Source organism: Aythya marila, assembly GCF_965140915.1.
Source record: "Aythya marila genome assembly, chromosome: 27".
NCBI lineage: Eukaryota > Metazoa > Chordata > Aves > Anseriformes > Anatidae > Aythya > Aythya marila.
In genome coordinates this window covers 1,475,412-1,495,701 of record NC_139068.1, presented here as the reverse complement: position 1 = coordinate 1,495,701, position 20,290 = coordinate 1,475,412, and the positions used below count along the sequence as shown (strand labels likewise).

General features: G+C 48.9%; 1 protein-coding gene across 2 annotated transcripts in view; it reads right to left on the bottom strand.

The window, feature by feature from the left end:
* Positions 1–20,290, bottom strand: part of REXO1 (RNA exonuclease 1 homolog) — a 41,820-nt gene that overhangs the window by 19,263 nt on the left and 2,267 nt on the right. For both annotated transcript variants that reach the window (XR_014319120.1, XM_082780127.1), the window contains exons 2-4: positions 6,390–8,173; positions 3,145–3,246; positions 397–598 (exon numbers count right to left, since the gene is read on the bottom strand). Coding sequence is in view for 1 of the 2 variants with exons in the window: in XM_082780127.1 (XP_082636253.1) it covers positions 397–598; positions 3,145–3,246; positions 6,390–8,173 (2,088 nt within the window). In the remaining variant the exon portion in view is untranslated. The remainder of the gene's footprint in view (positions 1–396; positions 599–3,144; positions 3,247–6,389; positions 8,174–20,290) is intronic.

Below are 20,290 nucleotides of genomic sequence, written 5' to 3'. Positions count from 1 at the left end.
TAACCCTGTCACCTACGATGCACTACCTGCCCATCAGGTCAGTGCTGAGGCCTTCCGACCACAAAGGGATGCTGATGAGCATGAATTAGTACTTCCCTCTGCTTCAGCCACCTCCTCAAAAGCTTCAGCGGAAGCACAAATGAGGAGCAAACACACTCCAAAGATGAAACAGGAAAGAGATGCACACTTAGCCTGTTGCTTTTCAGAAAAGGACAGCACTTGTCAGTGGAAAGGCCTTCCACTGGTCCCCAAAAGCAACAATTAAAATTGTGGCTAGTACTACACCTCTTCTGATAGTTTAGCATCTGTATCCTGGGAAAAATTTAAGCAGAAGGCGGTGCCTTTTCAACAGCAGGGAGGACAGGATAGGGATCACAAGTATTGCTGCTGGCTTACTTTGTTTGACTGCTGCAGAAATGGCTACATTTGGCACGTGAGCAATCCTCCTCTTTTCTCCTGGCAAAGAGAGAGACGCCTTTTGAACTGCCACAGCCAGCTGCGCTGCCTGCTGCTGAGCCAGCTGGATCCTCTGGTAGCAGACCTCCTGAGCGGTGGGTGGACGGTACGGCCGGACTACGGGCTTGCTCGGGACCTCTGCCTGCACAGACAAAAAGGTTTCTACAGCCACCAGTCCCCACCCTTTAGCTTTCATCCACCTAAGCAAGGTCTCTATTCCCTGACCCTTCTATGTTAGCAAATACGGGTTTTTGAGAGAAGACCCCAGCCATCTCCCAGAACAACTTAGTCACCCACCAAAGTGCAGCATTAATGAGTTGCCCTCTGGCAAGACCTCTCATCGCTGTGGGATCTTCCTAAATTAGTAGGTGGTATTTGAATTGCTTGTTTAATGGCCAGGGTGCCTGTTCTCCATGACGGTGCCTAGCCCACTTCTGGGCTCCATGGCCACTCTCAGCTCTACATCTCACACTGGAAAATCAATCTGGCCCCGTGCTCCTGAGCACCCCTGTGCGCTTCTTTACTTTACACTGTGAGGAAAAAGCAGCCAACTATTCTTTCCTCTTTGCTACACGATGGGAGAGGTTTGCAGCTCACTCCCTCTCCTCCTTCACTGTCTTCCCCATGCTGAATTACCAGTGTCATCCACCCTTGCAGCAGTTCCCCACCTCCCAACAGCTTTGTTTTAACACTCCAGTTCCTATAGCTAGCTACAAGCTGCACATGCACGCATTTATGGGATCAGACCACTACATAAACTGAGCGCTGAATTTTGAGCAGCCTCTGCCCCTGCCTGCTTGTGAAGGCATTTCACCCTGCAGCCGTTACTGGCACAACCCCATTACACATGTATTTCCTTTGATGTCCAAATTCAGGTTGCAGGAAAGGTGCCAAACATTATGTCAACAAAGAGAGAGAAGTTTTCTGGTAGCAGAAATACAAGAGAAGCAGCAGTAGTACAAACTTCCCCATGTTACTTAACAACCTCTCAGGTCTGAGCAGTGGGCCTTCCCTCCTGAAACGCCTTCAGGGAACAGCGCGCCTGCTCAGCCCGCGTGTACCACGGCATTTCCGAGACCACAAATCGGGGGCAAGCTGGCTCCTCCTGCATTCCTGGCCTCTGATGCTGACAACAGCTTCTGGAAACCAAACTGAGCGCAGCCAGCCATTAAATGATAATTACAGACTTCCTAGCAGGACAGGACACTCATTTTCTGCCTCACCTTCAATTCCTTTGACCCACCATTCCCCCCTGAAAATTAAACTCAAACTCAGGCAGAACAGAATCACAGAACAGCTTAGGTTGGAAAGGACCTCAAAGAACATGTAATTCCCACCTCCCTGCCGTGGGCAGGGACACCAGCTCGGCTCCCTCCCCTTCAGGCTGCTCAGTTTTTGAGCTATAAATCACAAGCAAGGCTGAGCAAATATTAAACTTGGAGGGACGTGGCAAAGCACGAGCCTCAACTCTGCACGCAAAAGCAGCACTTCGAGTCTTGCCGCACCTCCTGAACAGACTTGGCAGCAGCAGCGCTGAGCTGAGATACTCCAGGGCAGGCACGTCCTGGTGCATGTGCACAGCAGCTGCTGCTGAGCACACCAGATCGGCTCTGTTTGCCCATGCAATGACTGCACTGGTGCTCACATCTTTGGAAAGCGTTTTGGGATCAGTTGTCACATTAAGAAAATGTATTTAAAGATTTGTACATGTCTAAAAGGCACCCATTTGCAATAAATATTTGAGTTAATGAATTTCCAACCCATTTGTTTCAGTCTCTTATCTCTTCACTTGGAAGAAAGGGTCCTTATCAAAGCACATAGACTGGCTGAAGATATGTAGTTAAATAAACAGCATTGTATTGACCTCAGGGCTTCAAGTTATTAAAAGCAAAGAAACCTTTTTCAGGCAGAGCAGAAAGGAAGAACAATTAATTTGGGCTTCCCAACTCAAATCAGTGCTTAAGCTTCCATTCTTATCCTGCTGGAACATAAAACTGACTATCTGTACTCAGCACCTGGAGGGAAACACATTAAACCCTCAGAGAAAAAACATGAATTAAAATCCCAGTGAGAAAGAAAGAAAAAAAAATCAGAATATCTTTTTTTTTTCTCCTCTGTACTTAAACTATTTTCACAATTTCAAAAGAACAGTATCAAACAAGACCCTGTTGGTATCTTTCTTGAATCTGAACAGATATAAATGTAGTAAAGGTTTTCAACATCTGACAAGATTCTTACAGCTATCTTTTAGTTCCACGAGATAAGAAGTACTATCAGACTCAGACTGACCTTCTGTAGATTTAATTATTTAATCTTAGTGATTGAATAAAGTTATACTGTAGAAAAATGAATTCCCCCAACGAGTTACAAGGTGCACTTACTCTTCCTCAGCTTGTACTTGTTTTTATGAGAGCTCATGAGAGTTCTGCTGCTGTTTGTAGCAGATGCCTAACCATGTTTTTCAGAAATAAGAAAGGGGAAGAAAGACATCTGATGTAAGAGGATTCCAGTGCAAACAGTTCGTACGCTACCATCACAGTGGGGGGGTTGAAACTATATGATCTTTCATGTCCCTTCCAACCCAAGCTGTTGTACAAATCTGGGACTACACCCTTTTCCAGTGTCATAACAGGACAGAAAATCCTCACTTTAGACATCTAAACTTTTGCTCCTGAGAGCTGCACTTACATTTCCTTGTTTGACAAGATGAGAGATCCTTCTTTTTTGGCCAGGAAATAAGGTAGTTAAATTATCTTCTGTTTTTTCTTCACTTACTTCCTCTTTCGACAGCTGGAAAACAAAACAACAAGCTTCCAAAATTGAACAGACTCGAAGATCCCTCCCAAAAAGAGCTGAAAAGCCTCCTTTTGGGCTAACAGAAAGACCTTGCAGGTGGCAGGTGAAAACAACACGTGGTCAGCTGCCGAACTACAGAAATAAGACTTGTTTGGAAGCCCGGAGCCGCCAGTGAAGCCAAGGAACAACAGCACCACTGCTCCCACCCGGGCAGCCAGCCGTGAGCTGGGCAGCTCTGGCACCACGCAGCACAGCCCCTGCCTGCCCCGGAGACGGGAGCTACGGGAGCTCCCTTCCCTGCCAGCCGCTCACACCTCACCTTTCACGGCATGCTTAAAATCCAGGATGTTTTGTTGCTTAGTTTTGGGGGTGGCTTTTTTTTTTTTTTTTTTTGAAGAACTTCTGAGCTGACTCATTTTCCCGTGGCACAGCATGCTCCCAGAGCAGGTCCTGAAAGTGTGCCCAACACCAAACCACCCTGCTCTCACACCACGTTTAGGGGAACCCTTCTCTGCAGTTTTATCTGTGGCCATATCCACAGAACGACTGCGGTGACAAATGCCCAGGTGATAGGTCTGAATGGCCAGAAACCCAGGAGGACGTCAGAGCACCTCTCTAGCTAAAGCAACTTCTGAGCTAACGTCTCCAGCTTACTCCCAGGGGAGAAGAGAAAGAACAAACAAAAAACAAACTTTAACATCTTGTTTGGATTTGACTGGGTTGTTCATTTATATAAACACACTTCACGGGTTTATTTCTCAAAACTCTAGCTGCTCTCCTCTCAATCTCGCTTTCAGTTTTCCAGTGCAGCCTCTGGGGAGGCTCTGAGCCGAGGCAAGGCCAGCAGCCCTCCAAAAATCGGGGACAGAGCCGAGGGCGGCTTTGGGATGAGCTCAGGCACCTCAGCAGAGCTGTGCTCGTCACCACGAGGGCATCCTGCAGGACTCACGCTGAATCACTTAGCTCTCGAGGAACTTGCTAGGCCTGTCAGTTCGGTCGCATCCCGAACAAACTCACAAAGTTATCCTTCCAAGTGGAAAAGTACCACGCTGCTCGTAGGGACCTTCCCTCCAGACCAGCACACGTGGCTGAGACCAGACCACAGGGGCTCCAGCTACAAATGATTCAGGAAACAAAACCAAATCCCCAAATCCCCAGTGACCGGTGCCCCCCTCCCAAAAAGCAGCAGGGAAGCAGGTAACCACCAGCAAGCACCCCCCCAAAGAGCACCTCCCCACTGCAGAGTGTGTTCCTCCCCTCCAGAAGAGCACAAAATTAAGCTTTGGTGCAGGAATATAGGGAAACAGGCGTGGAAAGGCTGGTTGAAATGGGAAACGCAGGTGGCTGCTGACAGCTGGGCATTGCCACCAGATGCCCGGAATAACTGCTCGAAGAGTACCGCAGCCCCCGGGTCGGTGCTTTCTGAATCCAGCCCATTTCGAGTCTTCTCACATTTGGAAAGCCCTAAATGAATAACTGTTTCCCCTCTATAGATGGCGTGCCCTTAAAATATTCTCGCTTAAGTTGGGCAATTTGAAGAAACAAATCCAAAAATAAAGCTCTCTTTCCTAGCTGAGAATTACCCTGAACTGAAAAAGAAGAGCAGCTGAATTTTAAACAAGCAAAATCGAGTAATGCTGATAGCTCGGAAGAAAATTGTTATAGTGAGAACTGCTTTATACTAAGGCACTTCGTATTAGTGTAAAAAAGGTCTTTAGCAGTCAGCAGGACAGAAGAAGCTTGAGTGCTTCAGCTTCTCCCCTCCCCACGCCGCAGATCCCAGCTCCCTTCATCCTCCACATCCAGACTCGTGGCTGGGAGAATTTTGTTCACGGCCACTTCACCCACCCAACTACCAAAAGCCTCAAAACCAGCAAGTTTCTGATGTCGTTTTCAGAGAGAATAAAACTCAACAAACAAACCCACTGGGAGAAATAGGTTTTCAGCCACGCAGTCGTGTGGCTCCTGCTGCAGTCTCCCTGCCCCTCTTCCAGATCAATGACCCCAAAGGGAACCTCGCTGGGCTTGAAGGGCTCTGAACTGGAACTCACTGGAAGCCCCAGTGGAGTCCCAGTACCCCCACTATCTTTTGGATGCGGGACAGATGCAACTGAAGCTGCTGAGCCATTCCTGGTCACTTGGAAGCACTCGTCCTTCTGTGCCCCGTGTCCCCCAGCACATCCCCTGCCTTTGCCAGCTGCCCCCATTGAGCCTCCTGGGGGACACAGCTGGCTCAGCCACCTCGGTACCTGCGGGCTGCAGGCAGATGTGCCAGCTGATAACACTCGAAACACATCTGGGCTGTGTGCTCAACAGAGCCAAATTTGTCACTTTTCTTTTTTTAAAGCTCTTTTCACTCCAACTCCACGAACACCTGCTGTGCGTGCAAGCACAACCAGAAAACCTGGGCTCGACAGCAAGTCCCAGCCCTGCCCGTGCCCCCCCAGGACGGAGACTTTGCTCTTGCTGCCCGGCTGAACTCGGATGTCAGAAGATGAAGGATGAGTTTTGTCTGCTCCTACTTCCATCTCTCAGAGGCTGGCCGAGGATCGCTGCCAGCAGCTGCTTTCCAGCCTTTTTTACTTGCTCAGTTCTGTTTTAAACCTTGGCAAGTGAGGGCTCCCCATCCTCTGGGGACCACCTCACAATGACAGAAACCTTTTTAGGTAAAGGCTGTCTTTTTACCTCCTTCTTCCAAAACCCCCTTCTACCTTTTGAAGCAGTTTTAAAGCTAATTTCTTACTTACAGCCCCTGTGAGGTACCCAGAGATCCCGACACAGTAACTGCAGCACGCGTTTAGAGCAGGGAGCAGCGGTTTGGGGAGTCTGAAGCCCAAAGCTTCTTCTCCAGCCAGCCACAGATCTTAGGCCAAATGGAGGCAGAAGCACCTGACAACCCTGAAAGGTAAAGGCCTTCCACACAAAGGGCAGTTGAATCCTTACATTTCCCAATGGCCTTCAATCCAGCAGGTAAATTCAGGTGCAAGTTCTTCAAAGCATTCATTCAGGACAAGGATGAGATTCGTCCAACATATGGAATCTCCCTCCGTAGCCCTCTTCAGCTACTTGAAATAAGCAACACCACTAAACTAAACCATAATCCTCTCCCATTTAGATATGAGACAACCAAGCATTACCTGCTTCCCCAGCCTCCCCTTGTCTTCAGTTTTCACATCTGTAGATTCATTAAAAATCCTGAGACACTCTTCCATTGGGTCTGACTCTAAGTCCAAGTCTTTCTCAAGGACGGAATAATCGATGTCATCGGATGTTGAGGAAGAAGATGACGACTTTGACAATTTAGACCGTTTCACTTTCTTTGTCCCTTCATTTTCACTCTGAGAGCTTGAACCACAGTCATCACCATCCGAATCTGAGCTCACATCAAGTAAAGTGGATGCCATCGGTTTGCCTTTGTCATCATCGTCCCCACTCTCATCTCCAAACAGATCAACGTGACTCAGGCTCTGCTGCTTCCGACTCTTCTTCGGCTCTCCTTTTTCTGCAGAGCTGACCTTTTCTTTCTTTCGTTCCAGTGCTGGGGTCTTGGTCCCTTTGTCTTTGTTTTTACGACCAGAGGTTTCCTTACCATTTTTCACATCGGCCGTTTTCAGTTTGGAATCTTTCTTGCTGCTGCCCAGCTTTTCCGTGCTAGAGCCTTTGGTGACACCCTCACTCTTGCTTTTCCCCGAACTACTGCTGGCAGACTTGGATTTGTCCTTCTTAAGCCCATCCACTTTTTCTGACTTCTGTTTTTCAGGTTTCTTTAAATTCCCATCAGTTTTCACTTTGATGCTTTTATCTTTGCAGTTTTTCTCCTCATTCTTTGTTTTTAATTTTTCTTCCTTCTTGAGTATTTTGTCTTTTTCCATATTTTTACTTTTCTCTTTCTTACCAACCTCGCTGAGGCTAGGCACTTTACTACCATCTGATTTCCTCCTCTTTGTTTTGTCTTTCAAGTCTTTGTTTTTATTTTCAGTTTCCTGGTCATTCTTACCAGAACACGATTTCACTGCTTTTGCATTCTTGTCTGATAAGTTTTTGGCAAGGTTTTTCTGTGAACCTGAAAGGTCCTCCATGCCATACTGTGCTGCCATTTCTTTGCTATCCTGAGAAGCAAAGTCGTCCAGTCTGGTGCTCCGCTCTTTGCTGGAGATTCCATCGTTTGATTCACTTTCAGAACCAGCTTTTGACTGTGAACTAACAGAAGTTGGCTTATATTCTGCATCAGCCTCATCTTCAGAGGAGGAGAACCTGGCATAGACTTCATATTCATCAGGTATTTCACACAGCTTCTTTCTTGAAGGAGAGTAAGACTCCTCATAACTAGGGACCCTACCTCTTTTAGACCCCTTTGACTCCTTTGTTGTAGCTTTGCTCAGAAGCCTGGCTGAGTAGTTTGAAAGTGGGTCATATTCCAAGTCTGTAGAAGGCTTAGAGTCATCGATCACGTATTTATTGTTAGTGACAGTGCTACTGTATTTTTTACTCTGTGCTACGGCCTTGGGAACATATTCCAGTGAGCTACCTTTAGATCGCGCAGTATCCAAAGTATATTTACTTGACTGGCTAGCAGCAGCGAGAGGAGTAGGATTGTAGTCTGGGTTATTATTAAAGTTGTAGCTACCTGGATTATACTCTAAGGAGGTAAATGAATCATTTTGTGTCACAGCAGTTGACACAGGTGCTTTGGAAATGAGCGAGGAGGCCTCTGAAGCACTGAGCTCCTTTGTCGTTTCCAACAGCTCCTCATACTTTTTCTGTTCTCTCTCAACTTCATTTTTGACTGCCTCGATGGCCTTGTTGACCAGCTCCAGCTCCAGAATGCCAGGTGGCATGTCTGTAACGTCTGCCAGAGCATCATCCTCCGCCTCCAGCGAGGGCCTCGGAAGCTCTGGGTTGTAGGGATCATAGCCCCGTTCTGTAAAAGAGAAGGGAAAAATAACTTATCTGAACTGCTGGCAGTAAAACTTTCTCTGCAGTAAATTTTGAAAAGGTCTTTTCTACGGTTTACTCTCATCAAAACCCAATACTGACAGACAATACAGAGAGCCGTGCTCTCCCTACTACACAATACACATTTGATAGTGAAAGCCACCAGTGACATTCCCCGGCCAGTGGCAGGTACGTGGCTAGACGAGGTTCCCCAAACTTCCTGGGCCTTAAGGACCACAGATCTGTTAACAAAGTGCTGTTATTACTCATGGAAAAGCTCTGTAAGTGAAATATTCTTTGGGGCATTAAAGGATAATCACTGTATTAGGACCAAGAGGAGCCGAGTATGCGCAGAATTATCTGCTTAATTCAATGAAGTGAGCAAAGAAGGACAGAGGATTCCAGTACGAGAACTGGGGATTAGGTTCTCATTTATCGACGGCAATGCCCAAAGCCCACTGAAAAGCCTCCAATATTCCTCGAAGCTCAGCGTTTCTCACAGCAGCAGCAGGAAAACGAGTCTTACTTGGACCGACAAATCAAGTGCTGATACAAAGAAAAAAAATGCAGGTACAGAGGGGACACCAGAACTCAACGGCCAAGATCCACCACCGAGATGTGCAGGTTAAACACTCCCGTTTCCCTTTTCACACGAGCCCTTAGGCATTCTGCCTTACCCAGGCACTTCCAGGACTGCAAGCCGCGGGTACCAGAGCACACAGCAGCTCCGCAGTCACCGCTCATCACCAGGCCTGCCACGCACCTGCTGTTTTCTCTTTTACTGACGAGCAGAGAAGAGCTGCTGAGAAAGGATCCACCCCTCGGTGTTCTGGTGTCCCTTGCGAGCTTGTTTATTGAAGTGGCAGTGACTCTGCCTTCAAAGGAAGTGCGGCAGAACCCAGCAGGTCAGAAACTCCCCGCATAGCTTCACGAGTTCCCAATGCCTGGAGAGCAAATTGCACTCCCCTTCTCCCCCCTATCTCTTTTTCCCCTCGCCAATCTCTCCTTGCTCTCATGATTTTGCTGCCCTCCGCTGCCCTCCGCTCCCCTCCTGCAGCCCCCAGCTCTCTCCCCCGTGCGGGGTGGCTAACCCCACACCGAACGTCACAACCCCTTGCAAGAAAGCTGAGCTGTCAGCTGGGACAGCGCTGCACCCGGGGCACACATTTCCATAGCAAGTAGGTGATCAGCAAGCAACCACCATGGGGTATTAGAGTGGTATTAGCAGAAGCTCTCGCAGGAATTCCCAATTACCACTTGATTCAGGAATATGGCACGGGCTGCTTACCCCTGTGCATATCTAAGAAACAAATAAAAGCTCTACATCACAACGAGTCTCACGAAACCCTGACGGTCATCTGAAATACTTGATGCTTTATAGTGAAAGCAAAGTGCATTTCAGAAGAAAAACAGAAGAGCTTGCTCACGTTCAGAAAGCTAGAGCTCTGCAGGATGAAACCCATTGTGTTTGCATGTGGCTGGCTCAGCAAGGACAGCAAAAAAAATAAAATAATAATAATACCACAACAGGAATTGGGGTATGCACCAGGCATCTAGTTTCGTCTCTGCTATGGGCTAAAAATTGGGCTGCAGTATGTCCTATTGTCATAGCACAGGTTTATTGCTTACAATCAACAATAAAACACAAAATGCAGACCACCCCACGGCAAGAAGCTCTAAAAGCTAAAGCTGTCACCCTAAACTAGCAGCCGCAGCTACCTCTGTTCTGGCTGACTAAGGACTATGGAGAGAGCACAGAAGAAAATGCTGAAGAGGGGGCTCCCCTGAAGCCCCAGAGGCCAGGACACGCTCTGGCCCTTCCAACCCCAGCTCCACAGCAGAGCTTTCAGCAAGCAACAGCCCACCCTAGGGAACTAGCCTGAAAATGCTAAAGCAACCCATCCATGGGATGACTTACACCTGGAGGGGCTGTTAAAGCTCGTCCTGCAACGTTCTTCTTGACGAGGAGATGGAAGCAGCTCACAGGTATAAATGCTCTCTGTGCTCCACCACGCTGTCCCAAACTTTCCCACCTACCTTTCCAACTTGTGGTGAAAAGGAAGGGCTGGAGCATCTCATGTCAATGTGCAGAGCAACTGGAATCTGCCTGCCACAGGACAGGCAGGGGAGTAACTTCACCTGGAAGGAACCCAGCAATGAAGTTGTCTGCATTTAGCCAGTTATCGGCAGCTAACTACTGCTTTTTGACTTTGAACAGTTTGCAACACCAGTTTTATCACAGTGCCTGAGTGCTACTATTCCAGAACATTGTGTTCCTTGCTAGAAAGACAGTAGTAAAACTGGCTCACCAACATGAATATGTAAAAGAACTGAACAATAAACAGCGTGATGAAAGATAGGAAAAAACCCTCTCAGGTCTAACAGGGATGAGAGAATGTCTTCCAACAGCCAGAATTAACAGTGTTTACAGGAGTTGTTTCTACCACTCTCACAAGACTGAGGCTTTTCCTGATTTTTTTTTTTGACAGCTCAGCTCCCTTTGACAGTAAAAAAAACAAAAAAAAACCAAACAAAAAAAAAAAAAAAAGAGAGAGAGAGAGAGAACAGTAGAGACCAGGTTAAAATAAAGGCTCTGGTTTCATAAAATACTTTCCACCCCCTTGGGTTTGCAAAGTTCTTTTTGCAAGCCAATTAGCTCCTGGTTGAGCAGGGACTGGGCAACCACCGCAGGTTGTGATCACCTTCCAAGTGACAGCCAGAGCTGGGTTCAGGACCAGGAAGGTGGGAAAAAGGAGCGAGGCAGTGTATTTGTATAACCACCCACTGCAAAGCGCTTTACAACCAAGACACAAAGAGGATTCCCAAAGCACAGTCCTCACAGGCACCGTGGACTGAACTCTTCCTTTCCTCCTGGCTCAGTTGTGCAGGGATCTGAAACCACCACCTCCACCTGCTCTGCGGAGGAGGAACTGCTCCCTGCTGTCCCCATTGCAACACCCTGCACAAATCCCCAGGAACACACTCACTGCCTGGGGAGAGAGGGAGGGACAAGGTGGCAACCCTGAACGTCTCAGGGGATGGATGACACACGGCAGGCAGAGCAATACCCAGAGCCTGCTGAGAAGAAACCATGAAGAAACACGGACAAGAGAAAAACAGGAACAAAAGTAGATGCAAACAGCATCGTCATTGAGGCAAGCATATATAAACAGAACATCAAAGTAGTTAGGTATAAATATTAGCTTTGTCAGCTAAATATCAGCTGACAAAGAACTGGGAGCCCTCCAGACCCCCACTTCATTTCCCACCAGCTGTTCCGTGGTAGACCAGCGCAGTGACGTCTGGAGGAAGCAGCTCTGACCCCTCGCCCAGGGTGGGGACCTGAAGTTTAGTGAAAGAGTTGTTAGAGGAGCAACAGAGAGCCTGGTAATTTGTTCAGTGTTAAGTATTTGGTGCCCTGTAAACAAAGGTGAGAGCGCAGTCTGGATCTAACGATTTGCTCACAAAAAAAAACAAACAAACAAACAAACTACTCTATGAACAGCATTTTCTCCACACAGAAAGCAAAAACTGTTTTAAATATGTCAGAATACAGAGAAAGTCAAAGACAATCTGACTCTGGTGCCCTGAGAGGGAAGCATGCCCAGCAGAACGGCTCGGTACATAAATGAGAATAAACACCACCAGCACAGCTGCATCCCTGCCAGGAACTCTCCCAACCAAACTAAACTAGAGGTCAGCTGCAATTGCTTTCCTGCTGTACCCCGACATACATCAGGATACGTCCCTACATCAGGTTTTCCAAACAAACTGGCTGATTCTGTCATTCATCTAGGGTATAAAACTCACACCTTGTCTTTCAGTGGAACAACCAGGTGTAAAAACACATTACAAACTCTGAGAATGCCAGCGGGCTTTGAGATACCGTCATGAAAGAGCTCTTTTGTAGGTGTGTAGGAGGCCTGATGGATTACCCCAGCCACGCTGATCAAAGGCTACCTTTTCCATGAAAGCCACTTGTGTAAGCGGGCCCCACAGCACTAATCAGGACCGTCACCTTTGGCCACGATGCATTTGCAGATAATGTGGAAACGCACGCAGAAGGAAATTCTGTACGTATGGAAAGCCACACAGACATCCAGGCAGGTCCCCAAAGTCAGAGGGATTAAAAACGCTATCTGAAATCAGGCCACCTTTTTAGATGCTTAATTACACTCCTGGGAAGCCAGGAGAGGAAAGGGCTGGGGGGAGGGCTGAGCCTCGTGCCGCACAGGCAGGCAGCCCCGCACGCACAGCCCTTCCCGCAGCCCGGGTGCACACTCAGAGGAGTTTTCACCGGGTTTTGCATTTATTGCTTTCCGTTCCGAACACTAATAGATCCACATGGTCACAGTAAGGAAAATTACTAAAAATTGAACTCTGTTGTTCTTGCTGTTCCGATACACGCGATGCCTGCTGCAGAGAAATGAGTAAGTGAGAAGCACTTTGCAAAACGACTTTTTGGAGGATGTAGAACTGAGAGTCTGCACTCTCCTGAGAGTCACGAGATAATGAGCCTTGCGATGACAGCTCCTTGTAGGACTGGGAGCTGAACTGTGATCGGGACACTCTAAAATGCAAACTATTTTAATAAATTAATGTACCTCAGAAATATGGAATAGTCCCTCTGAGACACAGGAAGGTGAAGTTAACATCAACACTATAAAAACCAAGTTATTAAGAATTTACATAGCACCTCGGGGAACAATTTATTTAAACCAGACGACAGCTTTAGAAGACACCGAAACGAATCACATTAAAATCACCTGGTTTGGCAAAGAGTACGCAGAAGCATAAAAGAAGATCCTTCTGTAAACCCAGGGTTGCTTGTTTCCCCAGATATGGCTGTTTTGGTGCTAGAAAACGAGGCCTCTGTTCTGAGGCAGGGGGGTTCTTACAGACCTCCTCCAGGCCAGCGACTCCTTGCTGTGCCCCGGCCCTTCTGGGCCTTGCAGCCAGCGAAGGTAGCAAACAAAGGCTGGCATCACAGGGAGAATTGGAGGCATCCAGTACAAGGTCACCTGTTTGATGTGAAAACTTATTTTACAGTGAATCATTCTGCAGAAAAATACATCTTTTTTTTTTTTTTTTTTTTTAAAACCAAGCACCCTGGCAGAGCGCATATTTCAGATGCTTTAAATACATAAGAGCCCGAAAGTACAACGTGTGCCAGTCACTGCAAGCCTGCAGGTTTGGGGAGAGGAGCGAAGCTCGGCACGCACGTGGGCCGCGGACAACAACGCCTTCACTCCGGACACATCACCAGCCGGAGCTGCTGAGCAGCAGCAGCTGCTGCTAAACGAAACAGAGATGAAAATTAGAAGCGTTCACATCGATGGCAATCCCGATCTCAAAACGGACAAACTGGCACAGGCCAGACAGCAAACACTGCCCGTCACCCATCTCCCTGAGTCACTGGGAGCTGGCGACAAAAGGTGCATTCAACAGGAGATGGGGAAGGTGGAAACTGTTGGGAGACCTCCTTGGAAAAAAAAAATATATATATTTTATTTTAATGTTGTCTGAACAGCCTTGTTAGCTTAACAGCTTGCCTGTGTTTACCGTGCCGGTACTTAGCAAACGGCCAACCTCTACGATTACAGAAAAATTATCACCGTTGAAAAATTATTTAAAGCTTTTCATCCTCAGCCTCCCAGAAAAGACAGTAGTTTCACAAGAACAAAACGTTTCAAAAGAGCTTTGCCAGCAGGCCGAGCTTTTGCTATTCTTCGCTATTAAGCGGTGCAAAAGAAATGGCAGTTTTTTGGCGCAGACCTCATTTGCAAGTACCCATAGCAAATTTTCAACAATTAACAATATCCAACTACTTGGAAATAATTAACGTTGAAATTTAAAATAGCACATTTCAAACAAGTATTCAGAGTAAACGGGCTGGGAGGGCAGGTGAGAGGAACTAAGAGAAATGTTTATTCCTCTTTCAACATAAACACGGTCCTAATGATTTCTCACGCCTTCTCTCTAAATATTAGCTTTAGTTATTAACATTAAATAATAAAAATCTAGGTAACTTTGTACCAGTCTACGGAGAGCAGGGTAGGAGAGGTATTATTGCCAGTCCAGTCAAAGCTGGCCTCTCCCCGTGCGCCCCACTCCCTGCGTCTGTTACTCCGTACGAGGGATCGATGCCAGAGCTACAAACTTATTATGAACCCAAGCGATCATTTCTTCAGTAGAAAAAAAGGAAGCAAACACAAGAAAAGAAAGTCTTATATTAGCAAGGCCGAAAAAAGGTTGAACAGTCATCCATCACGCTGCGGTATTTTTAAACCAGCTCGTGACAAAGCCCGGGGATGGTTTCACCAGATGGTGCCAGCCTCCGAAGGGCCGTCTCGGTGCACCGAGCTGGCCGGAGGTCCCACGACCAGCATCGGGACGGGTGGCTCATGCCAGGGGGTCGAGAGCAGCTGGGGACGATGGTCCCGGCACACGCAGCAGCACGCTGCCGAGCAGAGAGGAGGCGCAGCACGGCCGTGTCAAAGCTGAGCCGGCGGCACTCGCTGCGGTGGCGCGCTCGCACCAGGAGGGACACGGTGGGGCACGGCGTGCACGGCAGCCCGCAAGGCAGGACGCAGCTCCTGCTTTCATTCAAGAAAACGCGACTGTGCAGAGATTTGCCTGCAGTGCAGCAGAATATGGCACCAGGTAGGTCCTCATGCCTACTGCGGGTGATGCTGCAGCCTCCTGACAGCCTCGCCGGCAGTCACGGAGGAAGTCTGAGACCTCCACTGCTTGCCCCGGTGACGGCAGCTAACTCTAGGATGCAGAAGCCAGAACAGGATGCTCTGGCCCATGCAAAAGCCATCGCTCAGCCTGTGCAAAAGCCATCGCTCACGCTCCTCTACTGCCGCAGTGATTTACAGTGCCGTCCGCTCGGGTGCTACAACAGGCAAAGAGCACCAGAGGCACGTCGATATCTGTGCTAAACGGAACGTTTTCCGAAGGGGAAACAGCACGCCAGCACGTTTCTCCCCTAGCCTCGGACAGAACTCGAGCAGTAAGCAGTGTGTTACCAGGGCTGGCACCCGAAGTATCGCGATTGTTCCCCAGGCTGCACCCGACCAGCGGCGCGGCACCATGCGGGCTCGAAGGCGTCTCGCTGCTTTAAAACCGACGGGACACGAATCTGGACAGCATTCAGGTTCTTTGGAGAACTTTCCATTCCCCTTCTCATTTTAGCTTTAAAGTTAGTTCTCAATATGCAAGAAAAGTTGAAATTCTATTTGGAAAATAAAAAAATAACAGACTTCTTCTGTTTCCGATAAAGAGACAGACCGGAAAATATTTCCACCTCTCTTGTACAAGCACAAGGTACAAATAAGCATCTGCTTCACTATTTCAACAGCAGAGCAACTCTCCTTTCAAAGAATGAAGAGAAAAAGAAATACCTCCAAGTATTCCGGTGACCAGCATGGTCACAAGCAGTAATTCTACCCCTGACCCTCCACTCCCTCCATTTTCCAGCCTTTCTCTGACTTGCTCAAGATAAGTTATCGTCTCAGCACCTGTCTTACTTCTTTAACTATTTCAAGGGAAGAACTCCCATTTAAGAGAAAAAAAGAAAAAAAAAGAAAAAAAAACTATTTCAATACAGTCACAACTGGACGCTTTGAAAAACAAAGTTAAAAACTAAAGAAAAAAACCTTTTAGGCTATACAACATTTAAAAGCTTCAGCTGTGACCTACAAAGAGCTAACACCAAAATATAAACTGGTTTTAAAACCCGTCCAGCTTTAGTTACCTCAAAAGCCTAAATTAAAACTCTGCAGCTCCTTTACGACGCCGACACCTGTGGCTCCCCGGGCTCTTTTAGCCAACACACTCCCTGGTTCTCAGCACGAATCCTCTCTCAATACAAAGGCAAGCTCTCACCGGGAAACTAAAATCCTCGTGCAAGCAAACTTGCCAGAGCAGGGCTGAGTTTTTGCATAGTCTGTAGATTTTAAACACAAGCACAACGCCAAGGAGCGAGGTCTCATGTTAAATGAATGGCTAACAGGGGAAGCCTCTCTGGAGAAGTCGCCTCTCCGGCAGGTGCTTCACATCCTGCAACCCACACAAAACCCAAGTTCACTTCCCAGGATGTCCAAAACTTCAAAGAATTACCTGAGCTCCCCGCGGTTAATAGGTATTGCAGATATTTGTTCATGCTGTACTCAAGGCTTTGAATATCTGCCTGGCACAGCTGAGGCTCCGGCACAGGCTTATGGCACACCACGCTGACCATGTGCTGACACAGCACTTTCTGGGCTGCAGAGATAATTAGGGCAGGACTTCCCACCCCAAAGTCCCGCCTTCACCCTCATTTACTCCAAAGTCAGATTGGTTTTTACTCGAGTTTCTGCAGGGGCTTTTTGACTCTTTCTTTCTTTCCTAGTACTGTGACTGTCACCCTGGGGACTTCGTGGCATCTCCTTCCCCCCCTCCTACTGTACAAGTCACTTTTTACTCTGTTTAAGCAACACAAGGTGGCAAGCAGGGTGCTTTCCCAAGCTGCCGGCTTGGGGTAGTGCTGAGCAGCCCCACAGGGCCGCCCTGAGCCCAACACCACCCCCGTGCCGGGCTGTGCCCAGCGCTGCTGCCTCTCTGGGTGCCAGCACGTCCCAGCCGCTTCGCCCACCACGGGGCTCCCACGGAGAGGTTTGGGAGATCCGGGATTTAGAATCTGGTTTTGTGCTTCTCCAGCGCTAAGGCAGCACCACAGCGCTTGACTCGAGGAATGAAACCAGAGGAAGTGTTTAAATGTCAAGGAAGGTATTTCATGCTGGAGAAATAAATCCTTCAGGATTTCCCGTCAGCGCGCAGAGGGGAGCCCGGGGAGTTTGCAAACCCCGGTGCCTCCGGGAGGCCCCTGCACCTTTATCGTTCACCATCCTTCTGGTTTTGTGAGGCCGCTGCACCTCCAGCATTCACCACCCTTCTGGTTCTGCTCCCACCTCCCCGCTGCTGCTTTCCACGCTGGACAGGGGAAGAGCTGAGCACAGCTCATGGCCAAGGGGATGCCGCTGAGCAGCTCTGCCCCCTGTAGCTGCCCTTCCGAGTCAGCAGCATTGCCCCACAAAAACCCCACACAAAATCGCAGCACGCAGAGCAGCTGTGCCTGCCCGCAAAGTTAACCTGCCCCAAGCACAGTTCAGTAAATTACAAGAGATCCCCCACTGCTGGAAGGCTGTCGCTCGGATTTACATAAGACCCGTCCTGACCTCACCAAGTGGGTTTTTTCTTCTTCACTTCAGAACTCTTAGAAAACACCCACCAGCAACGATCTGGTAATTACTGTCCTAAACGCAACCGAGGAAAAACCTTAGCGAGGTCCCCACACAACCCACGAGGGCACACCCGGCCCTGAACCACACGACCTCTCCTCAGAAACACCGAACGCTGTCGGCAGCTTGCCCCACTTCTGCTCGTTCCATTTCCCTTTTAGCAAACGTACCAACAACAGCGCTTTCCTACAAGAAGCTGATCTCGCACAGCCACCACAGGAAGGAAAACACGTTACAGACTTGTCATCCTTCACGCGGCACCAACCTGCACGGCGCGATACGTGGCACCGGGGCACTCACAGGGCACAGAGGCTGCTCCCACCCAGCAGTGCTGGGGTCGTCACACAGCCCCACGTCGCGCTGAACAAGGCTCCTGACACCTGGAGACTCTTCTACGGCCTCGGTCCTACAGCGACGCGTGGGCTGAGGATGGTTAAAGTCAGGTTTTAAAGCTTACAGAGCCACTTTAGGTTTTATCAAGCATCATTTTGCACAGCATGTCGCATACAAGCCATGGCCACCCCGTACAGTTGTATTTTTTGGCTGAAGGAAGAGCTGCAGTGTCTCACTGCACCGGTGGCAGGACCAACAGAACCCAGGAGACGAGCCCAAGGACTTGTCAGCACCTGACAGGAACCAGACGGCGTTGGTACAGCACCTCGCTTGGGGGCTGGGTGGCATAAATCACCCGGAGGGGAAAAGCTCTGTAGGACAGTGCCACAGAAACCTGCCCGGACACCTTTCAAAGGTGCCATCCAGAGCTGATCTGCAGAGCTTTGCCCATCCGGATGGCAAATCTGCACAAAGAAAGCTTTGGGCCATAGGGGAGGGCTGCCACGCGCTCGTCACCACGCGCTGCTCGAGGCTCAAGTGCTTCAGGGCAGGGTGCTGAAAGCCTCGCTCCCCCACCAGGATCAGAGCAAAGAGAAACTGGCACCTCCAGACCCAGCTGCTGCTTTCTGCTCTGCGCTCAGAACGCATCCACCTCTCAAGCATCTCCTGCCAGCTACTTCCAAAGCCACCAAACCAGAGCTGGGTTTCCTTCGGATGTTTGTGAAGAGATGCATTCTGCTTCTTTTCATGTCTTTCGGCATACTCAGGACCTAGACTTTAAAGAGAGACCCATTTTTCTCCTCCACAGCTCTTGAAGAGACGCTTTTAGGACTGAAGGCAGTTCTCCCCTCCTACTTAGGCAGCACGCTTTCAAGGCACTTCACACACATTCAATAATCTTTTCATCCCGCTCTGAAGCAGGTGGGTTTCAGTCATTTGGTAGATGGAAAAAGCACTTCAGCCAAGTCAGGATTAGAATTTACAACCCCCGGGTTCCCAGCCCTGCACAGGCTCACGTCCCGTCTCTCAGCCCACCACCAGCACCATGGAAATCCCACGGCGCTGAGCCCTCAGCTCCCAGCCAGTACTGCATTTCCACGAGCCTCGGGGAGCCACAGCCACCTGCAAAGACACGGGAACAGGCTTCACACGAAGCACTCGCACAGCTCAAAGCCCCACTCAGCCATGCCCCGTGCACCACTCTCGTCGCACCGCTGCCCTCCTCACCTGCCAAGTTTGCATTTACCGAGCTGCTTTCGGAGGGGAAGGAAAGTGAACACCTGCCCCATGCAAACAGCAGCACAAAGCGGGGAGCGAGCTCCGTCCTCCCGCTGGAGATGGTCCCCACCAGGCACGGAGGCCCCTTCACTGCTCTCTCAGCACTGCAGAAGAAACGAGGATCACCTACTGCCAACACCACGCTCCTCAGGAAGTCTGCAACAGCAACAAGGAGGTGGGGGACAGCGCTGCACCCCACTAATTCCTCTCCTCCCCTCCTCTCCGCTCCCCCCAGCACACGTCCCCAGCCTCCTCCACCACAGCCAATCCCCTCCCCAGTTTTCAAAAGCTACTTCAAAGCCCCAGAAGTCCTACTAGGAGTTTTGGGGTTGTTGCCAGTCCTAAGGTGATCCTCAAACATCAAAGTGAGCACCAGCCTCGAATCAATATGCTTCGCAGGCCGGTTCTTTAGATGTTCTTTTTTTTTTTTTTTTTTTTTCTAGGCTCTATCCCAGAAAACACAGATCTACACTGGAAATCTTGGTGCAGGAACCACCTGTTTGGCAAAAAAAAAAAAAAAAGGAAAAAAAAGTTTTTAAAGCTCATGTATTAAGCATTGCAATTAAATAGGTCAAAAATGCCTGTTATGAGGCTGCTTTAAAACCAGACAGGCAGCTTCGCTGACCAGGAGCAACTTGTGCTGGATGGAGAGCCTGCTTGCAAGAAGATGGTTGCCTGCTTGCAGCTACACTACTGCACCCTCTAGTGTAAGTCTCCAGCACATCCTTCCAGGCTCGGTGGCTTCAGCAGAAGGGCAGGAGCACCGCATCTGAAGCCATCAGATGAAGCTAAGCCTTGGCACTGCTTAAAAATAACAGCAGAAGCATCCTCTGCTCCCACAGATGCTCGGCACCTTACACAGCACCCTTCTAAAGGTCAGCGCTCTGCAGCGGGTTCCTCGCGTATTTTCCATTTCTCAGTCTAAATTAACACAAAAAAAAGACTGAAGTCCAGCTCTAGGTGGAGGCAGAACGTGCAGGGCCGTGGCTGTGACAGCCGCGCAGAGATGCCAAGGGGCTGGGGATGAGGCAGAGCAGGCACCGAGAGGCAGACACTTCACCTGAGAAAACTAAACCACTACAGCTTTTATTTTTCAAAAAGCTGAAGCTTCTCTAAGAGCCATAACACAACCAACAAACCTCTCTCCCTCCCTAAAACACAGACTTCTCCTCGGTCACCAATGGAGCCGAGCCAGGCCCAGCAGGAGC